We start from the raw sequence: 22,326 nt of genomic DNA on the forward strand, positions 1-22,326 counted from the left end.
TGTTATCATAGCCTCAACACCCTCGCCCGTCACCTGAGGACTGTCACACCACTTCCACTGCGGGGCCCTCCCACCCCACCCTGTGCTGTACAGGCGAGTCAGGAGCTCCCCAAGGGCAGGGATGCACGGCCACTATCTCAGTGTCGCCAGGCCCTGGCACTGGGCTGGGCACTCTGGGCCGGGCACTCGGCGTTGGCTCAGCCACGGCAGCAAGACAGTGAACGGACAGGATGTCTGCCTACAGAGAGACGCGCTCCCTGCTGGGGGTGTTCGGGGCCCACTGTGAAGCGCCGCGACCAACATTACCGACTCGATCAAGTCCAGGGCTTCAGAGAGGCTGGACCCCACAGCAGGGATGAGGAGGTTTGCGGCCTCCACCACCCACTTGTACGGCAGACTGGTTTCAGGCGAGGAGCCTTCCTGGTCTTCACGCTTGGGGATGTCCTCCAAGGGCTCGGGTGTCCGCACTCCATCCAGCTCTGTGGGGACAGTTTCCTGCTCCTGGGAGGGGGCGGCTGCCGTGGCCTCCTCCTCACTGCTCTCCTCTTCCTTCAGGGCAGGGAACGCCGGGGGCCAGCTGGTCACAAGACTTCCCTGGTGGACACAGGGCATGCTGTTTGAATTTTTTCACTATGAGATGTAAACTATGCCGTAAACCAGCTACAAACACACCACCTGACTCTCATAAGGAAACTCAGGTGAACCCAAATTGGGAGACAGAGATAACATAACTAGCCCTACGTTATGCTTCAAAAACATCAGTATCATGAAAGACTAGGAAAGGCTGATGAACTATTCCAGATAAAAGTGGATGAAAGAGATACGACAATGAAACAGTGTCTAATCCTGGACTGGATCATGGGCAGGAAAAAGTGGAATCTGGATGATAGATTAGTTAGAAGTCCTGCACCGGGACTCCCCTGGCAGTCCAGTGGTTAAGACTCTGAGCTTCACAGAGAAAAAAAGAAAAAAACAAAACAAACAAAAGAAAGAAAGAAAGAAAAAAAGACTCCGAGCTTCCACTGCAGCGGATGCGGGTTGGATCCCTGATTGGGAACTAAGAGACCAGGGTGCAGCCAAAAAAAAAAAAAAAATGTTAAATTTTTTTTGAACCAATGTTAAATTCCAACTAGGTTCTGTGGTTACACTTGTGAATGTTCTTATTTTTAGGAAACACACACTCAAGTATTAACAGATTAAAGGCGCAATGTATGGAAGCAACTCTCAAATAGCTCAGATTAAAAGAAATATGTCTATAGAGAAAGATAAAGGAAATCTGGCAAATGTTAAAAAGTAATGAATCCATACAGCAAAAACTAACACAATACTGTAAAGCAATTATATTCCAATAAAGATGAAAAAAAAAAAACACAATCCAGGACTTCCCCAGTGGTCCAGTAGTTAAGACTCTGCGCTTCCACTGCAGATGGCATGGGTTCAATCCCTGGCTGGGGAACTAAGATCCTGCATGCCGCACACACAGCCAAAAAAATTTAAAACAACAACAAAAAAAACAAATGAATGCAGTGAAGGGTATAGGGCTTACTCTTCTTACAACTTTTCTAAATGTTTAATATTATTTCAAAATGAAAGTTTGAAAAAGGAGTGGAGACGAATTTTGTGAGGGAAAAGAAAGAAACAGAGGAAGATCATTTGCGGCCATCTCTCCTGACAGAATCTCAGAAACGAGCTTGATATGGTAACCCGACAGCCCCTGAGGAGCCTTGAAAACGGCACACGTGATGAACACAGACTAACACAGGCCTGGTCGAGAGCGAGGAGGCGCGGGGTCCCGTGTTCATGGGGGGAGAACACGGGCTCTGGATGCGGACAGAGCGTTGCCACTTCCCGGTGGGGCAAGCTGTGTGCTGAGGGTCAGTTTCCCTGCCTATAAAATGAGGACACTGAGGCTTACCGAGCAGGGAGGGTACACAGGTCAACAACTGTGTGAAAAGCTTTCCACCTACTGAGTAGCTGTTACTGCCACTGCTGTCAAGTGAAAAGAATGGAGATGGTTTGTGATACACGCCAAGGAAGAAAAGGAGACTGGAGCAGATTGGATTAAGAACGTATAACTGCTGTAACTGGAGGACAAGAATGCCACGAATACTATTCAAAAGCTACCAGCATGGGATTCCCACTTCAGAAAACAGCCACTTTGAAAAAAGTCTGGCAATTTCTAATAAAGTTCAGTATATACTTATCATTTATAATTGCAAGCACTGGTCAGTGAGGTAGTCCCATACACGCAGAACAGGCAAACGTTTTCTGGCTGGGAATCTAGCAAAATGTATTAAAGTTTTTTGTTTTTTGGGCCAGGCCACAGGGCATGCAGGATCTTAGTTCCTCAGCCCCCTGCAATGGAAGTGGGAGTCTTAACCAGTGGACCACTAGGGAATTCCCTTAAACTTTTTAAAGAATGTGTCTATGTATCTCTAGGAACTTCTCAAGAAATTATTGAGCAAATGAGCAGTGATTTAGCCAGCAGGATAACCATTAAAGCTTTGTTTCTAACAACAAAAAGTAGGATGTAAGCTTAATTAAATAAATTACCAGCACAATAGAGCCATTAAAATGACAGTACAGAGGAGTGGGTGAGGCTGAAACCCACACTGTTCCCTGACCTGTGTGCTCAAGATCAAGGTCTGGGGCTCCCCCTGGCCCAGCAGGGCCAGGCTCCCAGACACAAAGCATGGGGGTGTGAAAACAGAGTCAAGGAAATGACTTTCTGCCAAGAAGGATTTTCAGAGACTACTGTCCACTCTGCCCTGTCCTGAAAGACGACTTCTCCACGTTCACCGACGTGCATGGTTTCTCTTTGTGGCACAGATGCTTTTTCTTTAATCAGAAGTAAAAGCCTGGAAAACATATTACTTAGGCATACAAGAAACTGAGAAGTGAATTCCTCTGGTTAGGGGACCCATGGGGAGTCCAACGGGAGGAACAAGTCCTTTTACTTTTCATTTTAATCCTTTCTCAACTGTTACCCCATAGATGCTCTCATATCCGGGAATCAAGGAATAGTCTCTGAAGCCAAAAAATCCAGAAAGAAAGGCAAAAACATAATATAACACTCCAGCAGGGTCTTGTAGAAGAACTGGAGCCGTGAACAAGTTATTACCTAGCCAGCAGGAAAAGGAGAAAGGGAGAGCGTGAAAAACAACTATTCAATAGCTCACGAGCACAGAAAAGACTGGGAAACAGTGTAGACGAAGCATGTCACCTGCCATGCAGCCAGCATCGGCACGTCTTCATACTCTGACACATGCTTCAAATCTTTGTTTTTGAAGAATAAATCCTAAGTGATGGTTTAAGAACAGCAAAAAACACCTGAAACTACTGATATTATAATACTGTAAATCAACTATACTTCAATTTTTTAAAAAAAGAATGCTCTGGGGTGTAGGATGGGAGATGTTAACGGCTGTAAACGCAGCACCATATGATTTCATTTATATGACTTTCCAGAAAATCACAGATGAAGGGTTCCAGGCACCAAGGATGGGAGAAGAGCTCAAAGAACCTGGGCGTGGGGGAGACGCTCTGCGCCTTGCCTGTGGTGGTGACTTGCAGGACCGTTTCTGTCACGGCTCAGGATGAAACACGATGAATTGTACTGTATGTGCTTGTGCCTCAACAAATCTGCTTTTTCTTTTAACCTGCACGCATGCTTTTACTACGAAAAGGCTGGAAAGAGCAACGGGAAGGAAGGAAGCTGCTGAGCACGGGAGGAGGCTGAGGACCTCCCCACCTGATCCTCCCTCTGGTGTCGGCTCTGGCATCCTCCATCTGTGGGCAGATGAGCGCCAAGCGTGGGCACAGGCGACACAGGGAAAGGCCCTCATGAGAGACATGCGGCCACACTGAGACCCTCAAGCAGGATTAAGGAATAGCCGTGGAACAGGTGCAGAGGGATGAGCAGGTGTTGATGAGCTGGCGTCGGATACACGTGAAAACCAACCAACCGACGCGAGCCCAGCGGCCGCCCCGCCTGACGCCCCTCCCCCACCGCCCCACCCACCTGGCTTTCCGACGGGGGAGCACTCTGGTGGCCATCCTTGTCCTCCAGCTCCAGCAGCAAGTACATGGGGGGCTTGCTATCTCTGGACTCACTCAGGAAGCCTCCTGTGTCCACCTTCCTCTTGATAGTGGAGTTCCAGTGATTCTTCACAGCATTGTCTGTCCTGCAGGGGCCAACCAGGGAACCGTGACCCCAGCCCTGAGGCCCGTGCGCACTGGGTGTGTCACTAGCCTCCCAGAGCTGAGCTCCACTTCCGTAAACGAGGGTTCAACCTGAGGATTTCTAAGGGCTCTTAGCTCTAAGATGAAGTCTGACATGCTTGCAGCCTGTAAGTTTCCCAGAGTATTCCCACACACCTCTGAGAAATGAGCAAAGGTCTTATTCAACCTACAGGGTAAAATTCTAACACTGAAACATTCTGGAGGACTTCCTAGGTGGCGCAGTGGTTAAGAATCCACCTGCCAATGCAGGGGACAGGGTTTGATCCCTGGTCTGGGAAGATCCCACATGCTGTGGAGCAAAAACAAAATAAAACACACTTAAAAAAGAAAAAAAGAAGAAGAAAAAGACATGTTCTGGGAACTCTCATTCCCTTTCCTGCTCACTCTGCATCTACAGAAACTGTAAGCAAGCTGCTGGCCACTGGCCCTGTCCTGCGGCTCAGTGACCTAGAACACAAGCCCTGATCACCTCTCACAGACAGAAAATGGCCAAACAGAGCAGAGCCAGAGGACAGAGGGTCCACTACTGACTACTCTGAGCCTTGGCTTTTTTACCTGGAGAATCAGAAGACTACTTCATCCTCCATCATTTACTGAAGGATAAAGAAGAAACATATATGGTTGTATAAATCAGCGTAGTACCACACTACAGAAGCAGGAAGTAGCACAGTGGTACAGGAGTGCAGGGAAGCGCAGAGGGAGAGAAGCAGATGGGGACAGCAGGACAGAGCAGCAGAGTAGCAGGAGTGGACGGCAGTATGCAGCGCAGAGAAGGACGGAACGACGGAAGCACACAGCAGTATGACAGCGAGCAGCTCGGGGCGGGCACACACGGCTCACGGACTGCTGCCCCTCAGTTTCAGTCTCACAGCTGAGAAACCAAGCACCAACTCGCTCCTGACTCGCAGCCTCGGAGCACACAGACCTACAGCAGGGCAGAAGTGTGGACACACAGAGGCCCTGCCTTCTTCAGGGCTCCCAGCAGAGTGCTGTTGCCTTGAGCTGTGAACGGAGAATAACAGCTTGACGGAGCCACCAGTCTAAGAGGAGGGTCTGGCTCTCTGATCAGGCAAGGGTCTGGGCACTAAGAGAGGTGGCCAGGGACTGAGCACAGTGGGGAAGGACGGACAGAGGAACCTTTCCTGAGGAAATAACGTCCCCGCTGAGAACTGACGGATGACGTGTTGGCTACACGATGGGCACAAGGCAGAGGCTCTAGGCTGCCAGGAGCACAAGGCGTCTGTTCTCAGAAAAGAGCCCACCGTGTCTGAGCGAGAGAGGAGGGCGGAGCAGCTAAGGCCCCACAGGTGAGCAACGGTGACAGTGGGTCAAGGTGAGGCTGGTGGCATCAGCCAGGCCAGGGTGGCCCCTTGGGAAAGAGGCCCAAGTCTTCCACCGAAGTGTCAGAAGAAGCACCAAAAGGATAACACGCTCGGGTTTGAGTTTTGGAAACAGATGATATCAGACTCTAGGGGAAACAGATCATCTGGCATCTCATCTCTCCCTCCCAGGACTGCAATGCCATGGCAAAGAAAGGACTGAAAATTAAACAAAATAAGGTAAACGTTCACACGGACAAAGAGAGCAGGGTAGGTAGAAGAGGGCGGCGAGTAACAGATTTTTATAGGTTTCCAGAAGATGGAAAGCAGTTAGGGGAGCAGTAAGCAACTTAGGAGACTGGGACTTGACCCCGAAGGAAGATTCTGGCAAGAATGGAGCCAAGCTGTCCCAATGCTCCCTGCAGAGCCCCTAGAGGCCCAGGGCTTGGAGGCGCCACGCCCAGTGAGGAGTAGGGTGAAAACAGAGCAGTGGTTCGAACGTCCAGGTCCTGGCCCTGACCTCAAAGGCAGGAGGAAACAGGTTTATTCTCTAGAAAAAAATGACCAGGCAACCCCGGCCACAGCAGAGGGCAGGGATGGCACAAAGCCGAAAGGGGGTCCAGATGAGGATCCGCACGGTGAAGAGGAGGCCCCCACGCCCCTCTTCCTGCCCTGCTCCAGGCTCCCTGCAGCCAGGCCCAGCCAGGCCCCACCTCACCCCCTCCCCCAACCACTTCCCACCCCAGCAAGAAGCTGAAGGACTCATTCGCTTCTGGGAAAAGAGAACAGCTCCAGAGAAATCGGACCAGGCCTTGAACATCCCCTCAGAGGCCAGGGGGTGTGCCCTGACCTGTCCGCCCCGGCCCCGGCAGGTGGCTCACCTCCCCGGCAGCATCTTGGCGATCTCGGCCCAGCGGTTGCCCAGCACCTTGTGGGCCTCGCAGATGATGCGGTCCTCCTCCTCCGTCCAGCAGGACTTCTTCACCTCGGGGTTGAGGTGGTTGTGCCAGCGCTCGCGGCACTGCTTCCCCAGCCGGCCCTTCAGGTGCTTGGCGATCAGCGTCCACTGCTTCGTGCCGTACTTCTTGACCAGCTCGATGACCTTGGGGGAAAGCCACCGTGAGGCCAGCGGGACCTGCCCGCTCCCCACCCCAGCACCGACCAGAAGGATGTCACACTCCCAAGGTCCAGCTGCATAGCCTGGCCAACCCCCAGGGCAGCCTCAGTCCCCTGACTACCTGAGGTGGAGGCCCACCATGTGGCAGGCCCTGTCCTAGGCATTACCTTTTGGTCCTCTTCTTTGGTCCATGGCCCCTTGACGAGGTCTGGATTCAAGACCCTCAGCCACCGGTACTGGCACTGCTGGTCAGTGCGGTTCTGGGAAGAGGACAGGCACCTATGTGAACCCCTGGGATGGTGGCCCTGGACCCTGGACACACACTGGGCTCAGGCGACACCTCAGAGGGGTTCTGTCTTGTTTCCTGCACGACCACACACTACCTGCCCAAGGGCCAGAACACGTGTGGTTTCCCTGTGCTACAAGAGGGCCCGGGTAGAACCGGGCAAACTCAAGACCCTAACACAAGGGGGCCGCCCTGTTCCAGCCTGCGGGGTACGTCAGGGATCCATGCTTGCTTCTGGGAGAGCAGTATTTCCCTGAAGGTTTCAGATCACATGGAGGGGGAGGTGAGGAATGGGGCAGAAGGGTCTGGTGACTCGGTCCCTGAGCTGCCCGGTAAGCCAGGAAATAAGCCCACAGCGGCTCCTGCCGGCCCGCGCCCCTGCAGTGCTGGGTGGGGGGGGCACCATCAGGGGCCTCTACATGCTGGACGTGGTGGCACCCGCCAGCGCCTCACCATAAAGCTTGCTCAAGTGTTGTTTCCCTTCAGTTTCAGTCTCACGGTTGAGAAACCCAGCACGAGCTTGCTCCTGACTTGCAGGAAGAAATGCAAATATGCCACTGATCTGACCACTGATCTGATTTCATGATCACGGAGCCCAAAGTCCCCAGGCACGTGGACGCTGCCGCGTGGAGACGCTTACACCAGGGTGCCTTGGATTCCAGTTTGGGAAGAAAGGGCCTGAGAAGTCTGGAAGGTTGTTTTGTTGGGGCAGCTGTGGGGGCTTAGTACGGAACTCCCCTTTCTTCTCTTTGACAGATAGCCTGTCCCAGGCCCACTGTCCTAGGGGAGGGCGCCGCAGAGGGGCTGCACTCACGGGAAAGTGGCTGGCCAGGAACTTCCAGTCTTGCTGTCCAAACTGCCTCACCAGGGCCCTCAGCTGCTCGTCCTGCCAAAGCCAGAAAGACAGAGGGCTCAGCTCATACGTGTGTAGAGAGCAGCTGCTCTGGACGGAGCCCTCGACCGCCTCACTCATCCACTCAGTCATGACGTGATCACCTGCTACGCACCTGGCACGGCAGGCACAGCAGCAGGCGGCAGCGGAGCTGCCCGACCTTATGGGACTTAAAGTCTACAGGGAAGCAGATGTTACTCAAAGGCTCCTGCAAACAAAAGGAAAGCCGCCCTGTGCTGGAGGGGGTACAGAGAGGTCGATGGTGAGGCCTATAGGGGTCTAAGGAACAGGCCTCAAGAAGTCCAGTGAGGCTAGGATGCAGGAAGCAAGCGAGAGGGATGCGAGAGGAGTCTGGAGGGGACGGCAGGGACCAGACCACACGCTGGGTGATTCGGGCCTCTGCGTCATGCAAAGCCACCGATGCGCTGAAGCAGTGGGTGGTCACGGTTCAATGTGCTTGTCATGAACGTCACTTTGGCAGCTGCAGGAGGGCAGAATGGGTGAGGGGAGGCCATTACAGGCACCCGGGCCAGAGGTGACAGTGACCCAGTGCTGGAGATGGGAGGACATGGGCAGAATCAAGAGCACTTAGAAGGGAAAACAGTACCTGTTAAAACATCCTCCTGAATATAAACTACTGATTCACGCAACAACATGAAATCTCACATGATATGATGAGGGAAAGAAGCCAGACATGAAAAGAGTATACATTGTGTGATTCTGTGCAAAGGAACTTCTAGAAAATGTAAACCAAGCTATAGGGACAAAAAGACAGTCAGTACTGTCTGAGGTCGGGGTGGTGGGAGGAAGAAATGGACAGCAAAGGGGAGCAAGAAACGCCTGGGGTGATGGAAATGCTCTACAGTGATGGTGCTGGGGGTTTCATGGTAGCATGTCCATTGAAACTCACTCCATTGAAACTCAGTGCATTGTATGTCAACGGTTGTAGTTGACTGTATGTAAAGTATTCCTCAATCGAATCAATTTTTTAAATTTAATATATATATAAAGAAAATGTAGTATATCCTTACAGTGGAATATGACTCAGCCTTAAAAGAGAAGGAAATTCTGTTACAAGCTGTAACATGGATGGGCCCTTGAGGACATCATGCTGAGTGAAATAAGCCAAACACAAAAGGACAAATAGTGTATGAGTCCACTCATGAGAAGAATCTAAAGCAGTCAAAAATCATAGAAACAGAAAGTAGAAAAAGGTGGTTGCCAGGGGCTGGTGGTGGGGCGGGGATGGAATTAGTGTTTAATGATTCAGTTTTGCAAGATGACTAAGTTCCAGAGATCTGCTGCACCGTGAGAAAATATTTCATGTGCTGAACTGTACACTTAAAAATGGTTACGATGGGGTGGGGAGGGTGGGGGGGACTCGGCGGGTGGGAGTCAAGGAAGGGAGGGAATACGGGGATATGTGTATAAAAACAGATGATTGAACCTGGTGTACCCCCCCAAAAAAAAAAAAATGGTTACGATGGTACATTTAACACTAGGTGTGCTCTCTCTCTCGCTTTCCCTGCTCCCCTCCTTTCCTGGACAGAAAAAAAAAGGCCACCACAGAAATCCAGACCCTCAACTGCAGCCTGGCCACAGCCCAGCACCAACTGGACAAAGTCCCCATAAATCCTGTAGCTGGGTCAGCCCACGCACACACAGCCAGCCCCAGACACCCTGCCCTCCCCTGATGCCCGCCCCACCTGGCCAGGCCAAGCCCCTGCCTTCCGCCCACATCCCCCATGTCCACCTCCAGCACCACCGTCCTCCCTGACAACTTAGGTGGACAATTTCGTTTTCAACCCCTCCCAGAGCCCATGGGCCCCCTCCACCTGTCCACTCCCACCCGTAATGCCCTGGTCCTTCCACAATCACCTTCTCCCGCCTCCCCCACTCCCTCAGCCTCAGGCTGCCCCCAAATCTCTTATCCACCCTGCACGTAGCAGACTAGCTCCCTGAAGCCGGGCTATGGTCATGTCACTCATCTGCTTTAAAAACCTTCAATGGCTCCACCTTGCCAGCCAAATAAGCCTACATCTCTGAGCCTGACGTCCAAGGCCTTCTGGGATTGGACCCCATTCAATCTTTTTTTTTTTTAATTATTTATTTGTTTATTTTTTGGCTGTGTTGGGTCTTTGTTGCTGCGCATGAGCTTTCACTAGTTGCAGAAAGTGGGGTCTACTCTTCATTGTGGTGCAGGGGTTCTCATTGCTGTGGCTTCTCTTGTTGTGGAGCATGGGCTCTAGGTGCACAGGCTTCAGTGCCTGTGGCTCGCGGGCTCTAGAGCACAGACTCAGTAGTCGAGGGGCACAGGCTTAGTTGCTCCACGGCATATGGGATCTTCCCAGACCAGGGATCAAACCTGTGTCTCCTGCATTGGCAGGCAGATTCTTAACCACTGCACCACCAGGGAAGTCCTCCCATTCGATCTGGTCTAAATCAACCACTATTTCTCTTTAAGGACTCTTTCCTCTAGTCAAACCAGGGCTCCTCTACTTGCTTTTCTCTATCTATAAACCATTTCCTATTCTGACTTACCCATCATTTGGCACACCCAACTGCTAAATTTCCAAATCCTTACCCATGAACTGTTCTTAACCCCTCAGACAACAGTAAACTCAACTTCTAAAGGCATTTCGGGGAATTCCTTGGTTGTCCAATGGTTAGGGCCCTGTGCTTTCACTGCTGAGGGCACGAGTTCAATCCCTGGTCAAGGAACTAAGATCCCACAAGCCAAAAAAAAAGGGGGGGGGGGGGGATTTTGACAATTATAAGCACCTCCTATGTCCAGAAGGCTTTAGTGTAAAATAGGAGAGGCCACAGTGAGCACAAAAGACACTGGTCCTGCCAGCACTGTGATGGCCACAGTATGTCCACTGGCCTGTGCATGGTCTTATCTCTCCATTCCAGGCAGAGAGATTCTCTGGGATAGCGACCCTGTCTTGTTTGTTCTTCTAAGCCTGCAAGAGTGGAATACAGTCCCTGGACTACAGTGGGATGAACAGAAAAGGCTGGCTCAGCACTCCTCTGAAGAAACAACTTTTATGATTTAAGAGTGTTTCACAGCTCAAACAGTAAGTTAAGGGGAAAAAAAAAAAGACTTAAACGCATTCAGGAAAACAGAGGAAGAATAAAAAGATAAGGCCAGGGGCTTCCCTGGTGGCACAGTGGTTAAGAACCCACCTGCCAATGCAGGGGCATGGGTTACATCCCTGATCTGGGAAGATCCCACGTGCCTCGAAGCAACTAACCCCGTGCGCAACTACCGAGCCTGCGCTCTTGGGCCCGTACTCTGCAACAAGAGAAGCCACCGTACCTGAGAAGACTGCGCACCACAACGAAGAGTAGCCCTCGCGTGCCACAACTAGAGAAAGCCTGAGAGCAGCAACAAAGACCCAGCGCAGCCCCCCCAAAAAATATAAAATAAAATAAAATAAGGCCAGTAGAAGTCTAAAACAGTACACGCAAGTTAGAAAAATACCTGACAGTTTCTATAAAACTAAATATATACCTACCCCATGAACGTACCTAAGTATCCTCTCTAGGGAAATGAAAACATAATCCTCAAAAACACTTAGGCAAGAATTTTCATAGCAGTTCTATCCACAATAGCCAAAAACCGGAAACAGCCCAAATCCCCATCAACAAAGGAAACATACTATGGTCTATCCATACAATGGAACAGCATTCAGTGAGAAATAATGAACAAATTACCAAATTATGCAACATTATGCTGAACAAAAGAAGCCAGATAGAAAAGAGTATAGCTGTATGATTTCATTTATAGGACTTTCAAGAACAGGCAAAATGTTCAAACAGAGAGACACTGGATGGGCGACTGCCTGGAGCTGGGAAAGATGGACCACAAAGGGAACTTATGGAGATAATCAAGGTGCTGCTTATGTAATACACATTTATCAAAACTGTTGGAACTGTTCACTTTAAAAAGGTGCATTTGACTATATAAATTACATTTCATAAACTTGATTAAAGAATAAAAAGAAAATCAATTCAGAGCTTGTTATCTCAGACATAATACAATTTTTTTTTTTTAATGATAATAAAGAGAAGGTTTGCAGATCTGGCTAAACCTCCCAGCAGTTAAAGGACAAGAAGCACAATTAAAGGCCATAATGCAGAATACACCAGCTTTCAGGAGACACAACAACAATTGCTGGCCCCGAAGTCTGAGAAACACATTCCCCTCAAGAGTCCTCAATACTGAGAGCGCCCAGGATGCTCTGAGAAGAAGTACCAGGGAGACCCAGAGGGCCCATCTGCTGTTGCTGCTGCTTTTTTTTTTCAGCTGCATCTTGCAGCTTGTGGGATCTTAGTTCCCCAGACCAGGGATTGAACCCGGGCCCCCAGCAGTGGAAGCACGCAGTCCTAACCACTGGACTGCTAGGGAATTCCCCCATCTGCTTCTTTCACTGGCTCCTCCTCTTCATCATACTGGTCAGGGCATCAGGCAGACATTCCCCAGGCTCTGTTCTGGGTCCAGTCCCCCAGCTGCCATCACCTCCACCCCGTGCAATTGCCCCTCGGTGTCACTCACCTCCTCTTGAGTCCATTTGACCTTGCACTTGCTGTCTCGCTGCTCTGGCACATCTGAATCTGTGTCCTGGTAGTGCAGTTCATCCAGTTCCTCACTGCAGGGAAAGCAAGCCAAAGGTCAAAGACATGTGTCTCTACCTGCTGCTACAAGATGGATGGACAGTATGGACGGTGGCCATGACCTCTAGGGAAAGGTTTTGGGGAGGTGCGCTTTTACTGTAGGTAAAATGCAAGTACTCCCACCCTCCTCTTTTTAAAAACTTTTTAATGAAATGGGATTATGGGCTATTTTTTTCTTTACTCTTTTATTTATTTTCAGTAACACCCTAATGATTTCAAAATCTACAAGAAAAAAGAAGTTAAGATTTCACCAAGGAAGACTTCCTAGGGGGCACACTGGTTAAGAATCTGCCTGCCAATGCAGGGGACACGGATTCGATCCCTGCTCCAAGAAGATTTCACATGCCACAGAGCAACTAAGCCCATGTGTCACAACTACTGAGCCTGCACTCTAGAGCCCATGAGCCACAACTATTGAGCCCCTGTGCCGCAACTACTGAAGCCCGAGAGCCTAGAGCCCAGGCTCCACAACAAGAGAAGCCACCAAAATGAGGAGCCCGTGCACCACAATGAAGAGTAGCCCCCGCTCGCCGCAACTAGAGAAAGCCCGTGTGCAGCAACGAAGACCCAACACAGCCAATAAATAAATAATTAATTAATTAATTAAAAGAAAAAGATTTCACCAAGAATATTATGATATTCAACATCAGACACCCATTTCATATTTTCTTTTCAACAACAAAACTTTTTCAACTTGCATGGGTATTTTATGCATTAAAGCCGATGATATATGTAATTATCAAGCATGGGGATTTTAAGAAATATTGGTTATTTGGGAAAACCATTTTAAATCTCAGTAACTATGTGCATTTTTGCATACTCATTCTCAATCCTTGCCTACACACAGGCCTAGTTTACAGAGCAAAAAAATCAGAGTACAAGCAGCTTTGAATTCTGGATGTTTTTATCTTCTAACACATAATTTTCCAAGTTGCTCCAAACTCTATTTATCAAGTTTAATGGTTACAAAACTGGAGATCATGCTATCCACCCCCAGGAATGTTTAGGGCTCACAAGAGCACCCTCCCAGCTCCATCAGGTCACCTCTGTCAGGGACATTCCAAAGTCAGGCATTTTTAAGCGGGAAAATTCTATACATCTTGGGACTTCCCTGGTGGTCCAGTGGTAAAGAATCTGCCTTCCAATGCAGGGGACGTGGGTTCAATCCCTGGTTGGGGAGCTTGGTTTCCACATGCCAAGGCGCAGCTAAGCCCACGCACCACAACTACTGAGCTTGTGTGCCTGAACTAGAGAGAAGCCCATGTGCCACAAACTACAGAGCCTACACACTCTGGAACCCACACTTCCTGGAGCCTGTGCGCCACAAAGAGCGAAGAGAAAATTCACATAGCACAGCTAGAAAGAATCCCGCATGCTTCAACCAACATCCTGTGTGTGGGGCTTCCCTGGTGATGCAGTGGTTAGGAATCCACCTGCTAATGCAGGGGACACGGGTTCAATCCCTGGTCTGGGAAGATCCCACATGCTGTGGAGCAACAAAGCCCATGCGCCACAACTACTGAGCCTGTGCTCCAGAGCCCGTGAGCCACAACTACTGAGCCCGTGTGCTACAACTACTGAAGCCTGCGTGCCTAGAGCCCGTGCTCTGCCACAAGAGAAGCCACTGCAATGAGAAGCCCTCTCACATCACAACGAAGAGTAGCCTCTGCTCACTGCAACTAGTGAAAGCCCACGCACAGCAACTAAGACCCAACACAGCCAAAAATTAATTAATTAAAAAAAGATCCTGTGCAACTAAGACCTAAAGCAGCCAAAAATAATAATACAAATAAATAAATATTTTTTAAAAAGAAAAGAAAAGCCTATACATCCCCAGCCAAGCAAGGCAAGCACAGGCCACATGCCAAAAAAAAGGAAGAGGACTTCCTTCTGTGGCCACACTCCTTTCCCCTTCTCAGCATCTTCCTAAGCACTCCCACACTTCCCACAACACTTTGGAAATCCTCCTGTCTCATAACATAGGCCCTTAGGCTGCATGTGCCTGTCTCCTTGACAACCTGGACAGAGGTCAGCTCCACCTCCGAATCTGTAGGGCCTTTAGGGGGTGGCACCAAAATGCCTTAAGAAATGTTTGCTGTGGAAATGGCTGGATACAGGAATGAATGACTAAACATGCAAAGCCGCTGCCTCTTAGTTGGTAAGAAATGCGAATATAAGAAATGCGAATATAAGCAAACTTTTTAGAATTAGGAAAGGAAGGGAGAGCGTTTAAACTCAGCAATACACCGGCACAGGAGCTGGAATTCAGCCATGTCTTTTCATTCCCAACCCAATTGGTGGGGTCCTCCATCATCGCAAAGTAGGAGGCAAAAATTCTACAAGATACTGGGACTTCCCTGGTGGTCCAGTGGTTAAGACTCTATGCTTCCACTGCAGGGGGCATGGGTTCGGGGGACTAAGATCCCACATGCCATGAGGCATGGCCAGAAAATAAAGTTAAAAAAAGAAAAAGAAAAATTCCACAAGATACTAATAGTAGAAGGAAGCTGGCTTTAACATCAACTGCCCCCAGACTCTGTTCTGACGGGAACTATCTTTGGTTCTCCAGCACCCAGCTTCCCCAGACACTCAGCAAATGTTCTTTTGAGGAAGAAAAGGTTTCTGTATGAACACTCTCTGGTGCTCCAAAATATTCTATTTAATGGGGATAGCAGCCCAGACGGCTGAGAGAATTCTGGGAGGTAACATACTCCTAACATCAAGAGGGTGATGACCGTCTACTTCAAATGCATTCTCATTATCCCCATTTAATAGATGTGAAAATTGAGGCTCGCAAGGGTTATGCCACTTGCCAAGTCCACAGAGCCAGGCTCCAAACCTGCAGCCTTAAGTCCCCATCTCGTAATCCCAGCTGGAAAAGCAGAGGCCGAGGCAGGAGTGGCAACCACATGGAGGTCCAACACACCCTTTCTATGCCCTTCCATGTGCTGGGCTCTGCTCCAGGTGGGGTGAGTCAGAAGCTGAGCAGGAAGTAGGGCAGTGGTGCAGAGGAGAGTTACAGCCAGTGGCCAAGAATCAAAGTGAATGCTGTGGGGTTCCAGGGTGCAGAACCCAGCCCTCATCTTGGGGGGAAGGAGGGGGCGGCGTCCGCGACTGAGCCCCAGGGAAGAAGTAGCAGAGGACCTGGGGGTTGTCTGGGTCTTTGACTGTTGCCTGGAGTTAACACTTCCTGAACCAGAAATTCAGGGCCTGGCAAGTGCCTGCCCAGAAAACAACCCTTGGGAATTGGAGCTGCCCTGAGAAATCCTGGTCTGAGGAAGACACACCCTTGTGCCTGACCACTGCCCATGGATCAGATGCTTCCTTGCTGAGGAATTCTAGGGAAAGCCAGCAACGGCTGCTTCTCAGGTCCACATGCTGGGCCTGAGAAGGCAAACACCATCTGAAGTGGGGTTTAAGGTTGTCTGGGTTGTACGAATACAGGGAGGGAACAGGGCAGATTTCCACTGTCCTCCGTGACTCCCAGACTGGTTGAAAAGCCCAGAGCTCAGGCACCGGGCGCACAGGTGTAAGACAGGGACCTGGAGCCCACAGACCTGGTTCCTGGCTTGACTCTGCTACTCATACTCTGGGGGGTTAAGTAAAATGGAGACCGCAGTTCCTGCCTCCGCCCCAGGGGCTGCTGGCACCGAGCGGTCTCGATACACATCACTCTCCTTCCCTCGCCTTCAACCCCAGCTGCCCCAAGCCCCTCATGTGGAACAGGAACACTGGTCTCCAAAACGAAAACGAGCTAGGGCCCGGAACCCAGCTGGTGGGGGACCAGAGAGTCCCTCCCCGGCCCAGCATCCTTGCTAGGTCGGGGGAGCGAGCTTGAGTGCTCTGTGCTTCCCCGAATGTTAAGAAATGCCCACTTGCAAATCTGAACCCCAAAAGGCTTGAACAAGAGTCTTCCAGGCTTTGGCCTCCCGCTCGCCGTGACTTGGAAGATCACCTTCCTTCTCCAGAGGTCGCCTCCCTCCCGGGTAAAGGCCCTTCCAGCTGACACCGCCGTCCCACCCCCACCCCGCAATTAGGCGGGAGACAAAATGACATCATGAAGGGCTTGGCCCGGGTCCCAGGAGACCCGCCTGCCCCAGCTCCGAGGCCCAGCAGGCCCGGGAGCCGAGCGAGGGGCCCCCGAGAGCCCCCCGGCTTCGCGCGCACGCCCCGCGTCTCCTCGCGCGGGCCAACGCCGGACACTGCGTTTCCTGCGGACCCGGCCCCCGCCCGGCACAGAGAGGCCACGGCGAGGGTGGGGTCGGGGGCAGAGGTCGGAGTGGCGAGGGATGGGGTCTGGGGAAGGGGGAAGGGCCCTCGGCCGCCCGGCTCCGCTCACCCGCGCGTCCGCCGAGACATCCCCCCGGCCCGGGCCGCGCCGCGCTCGCCCGCCCGCCGGCTGAGCCCGGAGCGGGAGCCGGGCCGGGGTCAGGGCGCGGGCTTCTCCGGCCGCTCCGGGCCCCGGGGCCGCGCTGTGAGGCGTCAGCGTGGCCGCAGGTCCCGTCGCTGCTCGCAGGGTCTGCGGCCGCCGCCGGCGCGCACAGAAGCACTTTCCTATCTCCCGCCAAGCGCGTCGGCGCCGCCCGGGCCTGGCGCGCGGGCGGGCTGGCGTGCGCGGGGGCGGGGCCAGCGGGCTGCGCGGGGCGGGGCCAGCGGGCGGGGCGTGTCCGGGGGCGGGGCCTGAGGGCCGGGGACCTCCGCACCTGCGCGGAGCCCCGAAGCCCCAGGGCAGGGAGGGGTGGGTGCCGCCCGGGACTGGCAGGCAGGTGAGTGAGGTCTGGCCCAGGCCAAGAGTGATTGGAGCAGCCCTGGAGGAAAGACTGAGGGAAGGGAGTGAGCCACAAGGATGGGAGAGTTAGGCGGGAGAAACCACCTGTGCAAAAAGCCCAGCGCTAGTCCAAGCTGCTCCTGCGTCCCTACAGCCCCACCCCAAAGCGGCCCTCTCGCCCCTACCTAGACCAGGTTTGCGCCCTGGAACCATCTCCCTGCTTCCTTTCCAGCCTCAAATTCAATGGCTTCAGCTCCTCAGCTTGACTCTTGGCAAAAGCGAGCCTCCTAGAATGCCTCCTGATCCTGCCTCTCCAGAACGTAAAGACTTTGTCCTCTCCCTCAGGGTAAAATAATCAGGTTTATAGGATTCTGCCAGATCACCACCACCACCCCTTGGACTGAGTACACGTCCCACCCTTCCCACCCGACTGGTTCCTGTTTATCCTTAGAGTCCACGGCCCACAGTCGACTTGTTGACTTGTGCGGTTACTCATTTGAACTCTGGGCTTGCTAAGATCCAAGTGGCCCGTCAATTCACAGCAGTATCCCCAGGGCCCAGAACTCAACTGTTGCATTGAATTCAGTTTACCACATGCTTAACCTCTTGGAGGCTTAGCAGAGAGTTTCCATTTCAAGTTGCCATTTACCAGTTATCATGCCACATCCAGGGCAGGGTACTGAAAGGAAGGTGAATGAATTATGAGACAGGAGCCTGGGGAGATGGCCTTGAACCTCAGTCTCTTAGCCCCTGCATATGCCTCAGAGCCCTCTTCCAGAAGATTCTGGCCACCTGGGGACAGTCCAGCCAGCTGCTGCAAACTTCATTTACCAGAAGGAACACTGACATCGTGTTATATTTGGTAGTCGCTTCCACATCAATTAATTCAGGGCTTCCCCTACCCACTTCCTTCATAGAGTAGTTCATGTGGACATCCCCTCTTCATAGCTAGAGCATAATATTTAAGAGTGCAGGTTCTAAGGAAGCAGATACAGAGAATGGACTGGAGAACTCGAGGTATGGGAGGGGGCAGGGGGTGAAGGGGAAACTGAGAAGAAGCGAGAGAGTAGCACAGACATATATATACTACCAACTGTAAAATAGTCAGTGGGAAGTTGTTGTATAACAAAGGGAGTCCAACTCAAGGATGGAAGATGCCTTAGAGGACTGGGGCAGGGAGGGTGGGGGGGACTCGAGGGGGGGGCATCAAGGAAGGGAGGGAATATGGGGATATGTGTATAAAAACAGTTGATTGAACCTGGTGTACCCCCCCAAAAAAAAATAATTAAAAAAATAAATAAATAAATAAAAGTCAGAGGCAAAAAAAAAAAAAAAAAAAAAAAAGAGTGCAGGTTCTGAAGCCAGACTTCCTAGGATTTGATTCCTAGCTCGCTCATTTACTAGTTGCGTGATCATAGGCAGATAACTTCTCTGTGCCTCAGTTTTCTCATCTATAAAGATGAGATTTATCAAAAACTTAGATAGCTTTTCCTATGTGCCAGCTGCTGTTCTGTATGCTTTATACATTTTAATTCATTTAATCCTCATAACAACCCTATGAGGTGGTAGTATGATTCTCTTCTTTTGGCAGATGGGGACACTAAGACACAGGCTTCCCCCAGGTCACACTGCTAGTAAATGGCAAAGAAGGGATTCAAGTCTGGGCTGCCTAGTTCCAGAGTGTATGCTATTAGTCACTACACTGGTACCTACTTTGTGGGATGGTTATAGGATTAGATAAATTAATATATGTAAACCACTGAGAATAATCTCTGGTACATAATAAGCACTATATTACTTTTCATTGTTGCTATTATTTTTATTATTATTATTACTCTTCAGCTGCTCTCATGCTTGTCCTTTGAGGTCTAGGAAGCTGCTTTGCACACAGCACACTCTCTCACATAGATTATTAGTCCCATTTCAGGAGGGAGACAGGACGTGGCAGTTCAGGCAAGATGTTTGCCCAAGGCAAGAGACAGGGAGCAGCTGTCTCCAGTTGCTAGGGCCAATTGGCTATACTATAGGGCCAGTATAGCAACCTATACTTGTCGACTGAAAAAGAATACACAATGTAAAAGGTGAGAATCATGTTTTATTCAGCAGACTTATAGAGGACTTAAGCCTGGGACATATCCTCTCAGATAGCTCTGAGGGACTCTTCTGAAGAGGTAAGGGAGGAGCCAGGATATACGGGAGTTTTTGCAACAACAAAAACAAACAAAAAAAACCCCAAGTGATCAGAACATCGAAAGATTACTGCTAAATTGGACTTCCTAGGTGGTGTAGTGGTTAAGAATCCGCATGCCAATACAGGGGACACGGGTTGAAGCCCTGCTCTGGGAAGATTCCACATGCCGTGGAGCAACTAAGCCCGTGAGCCACAACTATTGAGCCTGTGTGCCGCAACTATTGAAGCCCACGCACCTAGAGCCCACGCTCCACAACAAAAGAAGCCACTACAATGAGAAGCCCGTGCACCACATTGAAGAGTAGCCCCTGCTCACTACAACTAGAGAAAGCCCGTATGCAGCAACAAAGACCCAATGCAGCCAAATTAATTAATTAATTAAAAATTACTGCTAATTAAAGAAAACCAGACATCTCAAGTTAATGAATTTAGCACTTTTATATATATGGGAAGATGCAGGCATCTCGGCTTATTGAAATTGCTTGTTTGATACACACCTTTTCTAGGGCCAGTATTCTCTTCTTCTCCATCCTGAATCCTCTCAGGGTGCACCATAAGAGGTGGTTGAAGTGGCTGATGGCTTGATGGCCACGACACCCTTTGTTTACTGAAGTGGCAGGTGACGTTCATTGTTCACTCCAGAGCCTAAGAAGCCTGGAGTCAGTGCTGCAGAGTCAGAGAGCAAGGAGGTCACCCTGGTCCCAGATGGAATCTGGTTACTGCACAAGTGTGTCTTCTCCAGTTATCATCATGCCAGCAGTCACCCCTGGAGAGAGGACTCCAAGTGTCCTGGGTGCACCCACAGCTGGGAGTGGTCCCTGGGCTCAGGACTGATAACATACAGACTGCACTCTACTAGGAACCTTTTCCTGCACGTGCCCTCCTTGGACAGGGAGGCTTTAGTCATTTGGTCATTCCACAGTTTGCCCTACCCCAGGTTCCAGACCCAGGGCCCACACCCACCTTGGGAAGACAGCATCAAATCTATTTATTAAATGCTTGGGATGCAGCATCAGCCTGGACACAAAGCAAACACTGATTGATAACAAGTAAATGATAAGTAGGATCACATGTTCCTCTGCCTGGCGTCTTCCCCTCCACCTACTGAGCACCTCCCTTATCATTCTTGTCCTCCCATTGTACTTCCTCTGCCTACAATTTTATTGCTCTCTCAAGAGCAGAGACAGCCCCATATTGACATTTTAGCTTCAGATGTTGAGCATAATGTTTGGCTCCTAGCAGGTACTCACAGAAGGGATTTTACATATTTTTAATTGAATGAATGAAATGTTAAAGCTAACATTTGGGCTGGAGAGTTGTTAGGGAGGCAGAGAACAGAACTGGGGGAACTTGGAATGCTAGAGTTTGAATTGTATCTTATAAGGATCATCAAAAGAGATTTTGAAACATAGGAATATTTTTCAGATACTTTTGTCCATGGAATTCCCTGGCGGTCCAGTGGTTAGGACTCTGTGCTCTCAATGCTGAGGGCCCGTGTTAAATCCCTGAAGCGAACTAAGATCCCACAAGATGCATGGTGTGGCCGAGGGAAAAAAAAAAGTTAAAAAAAAAGATACTTCTGCCTCACCCCCAAGGGCATCAGTGTAGAGGAGAGAGTCATGGCAGCAGGTAAGTAGCCAGAGGCATGAGAGGTCCAGGACCAGCACTGGAAATGGGAAACTTTCGATAACAGGGTGGACCCCAATGCAGGGAATCAGTTCAATTAACTGATTCAAGAAATCAGACCTCAACAGTGAAATTTCTCTAAAGAGATTGAGATCTCTTCTCAAAAGATTGGGATCTTACAAATAACTATTTGCAAAGCACCTATATTTGAGTTCCAGCAGAGGACCTGCAAAATATTCAGGTCAGAAAATAACAGCTGGATTTTACTGGCGAAGACACCATGGGCCAGGCACCATACTAAGAGCTTTGCATTCATTTTGCATTTAATGCTCATCACTATGAAAGGCAGGTATCAATCAACAAGCTCCCCATTTTAAAGATAAGGAAACTGAGGCACACAGATGTTAAGTTGCCATGATCACATAGCTAGTGGGCAGTGGCTTGAAGCAAAGCATCCATACTTGGAAATGTAAATTGAGAGTACAGTTTGTGAAAATATGCCGAAATGATTGAGGCTTGACTGCACCAGGGACTAGTCATCAGGAGACAATCCAACATTCATACTCTCCAAAAACTCACCAGCTGATAGGAGAGACAATGAGTAAATGGAAAATTAGATCTCTAGGGGTGAAGATAAAGGCAGGGGCTGTGGGTATCAACCAAAGGGGTCACTGAAGGCTTTTCTAAAGCTGGGTGATTTAGGAATTTGCAAGGTGACCAGAGGGGAAAGCCAGTGCCTGTCAGGGAGAGAAATATTAGGAAGTACTAAGGAAGTATTCTAGAGTTGAAGTCATTTTTTTTTTTGACTCTTTAAGAAAATTTTTTATTGGAGTATAGTTGCTTTACAATATTGTGTTAGTTTCTGCTGTACCATAAAGTGAATCAGTTATACATTTACATATATCCACTCTTTTAGATTTCCTTCCCATTTAGGTCACCACAGAGCACTGACTAGAGTTGAGTTGAAATCATTTTTGATTCTTCTCTCACATCACTTATCTGACCCATATGCAAATCCTATTGGCTCTACCCTCAAACTCTACCTTCAAAATACATCCAGTGGCTAAAAACACCAAAAGATGCTCAATACTATTTCATTAGGGAAATGCAAATTTAAAACCACAGAGAGATTTACACACCTATTAGAATCGCTGACTAAAAAGACGAATCATATCAAATGTTGAAGATGGGGAGTAGACTTCTCAAAT

At 50.0% G+C, this 22,326-nt stretch overlaps 1 protein-coding gene across 2 annotated transcripts in view; it reads right to left on the reverse strand.

The window, feature by feature from the left end:
• The window catches only part of MYBL2 (MYB proto-oncogene like 2), a 29,507-nt gene extending 12,407 nt beyond the window's left edge, over positions 1-17,100 (reverse strand). The window contains exons 1-7 of one of the 2 annotated variants that reach the window (XM_057703613.1): positions 16,873-17,100; positions 12,415-12,508; positions 7,779-7,850; positions 6,846-6,938; positions 6,443-6,663; positions 4,022-4,184; positions 307-594 (exon numbers count right to left, since the gene is read on the reverse strand). In XM_057703613.1, coding sequence (XP_057559596.1) covers positions 307-594; positions 4,022-4,184; positions 6,443-6,663; positions 6,846-6,938; positions 7,779-7,850; positions 12,415-12,508; positions 16,873-16,892 — 951 coding nt within the window. In that variant the 5' untranslated portion in view covers positions 16,893-17,100. The remainder of the gene's footprint in view (positions 1-306; positions 595-4,021; positions 4,185-6,442; positions 6,664-6,845; positions 6,939-7,778; positions 7,851-12,414; positions 12,509-16,872) is intronic. The other variant, XM_057703614.1, reaches the window with a different exon arrangement.
• Positions 17,101-22,326: the final 5,226 nt, after the last annotated feature.

This window comes from Hippopotamus amphibius, chromosome 12 (genome assembly GCF_030028045.1).
Source record: "Hippopotamus amphibius kiboko isolate mHipAmp2 chromosome 12, mHipAmp2.hap2, whole genome shotgun sequence".
Classification (NCBI taxonomy): Eukaryota; Metazoa; Chordata; class Mammalia; order Artiodactyla; family Hippopotamidae; genus Hippopotamus; species Hippopotamus amphibius.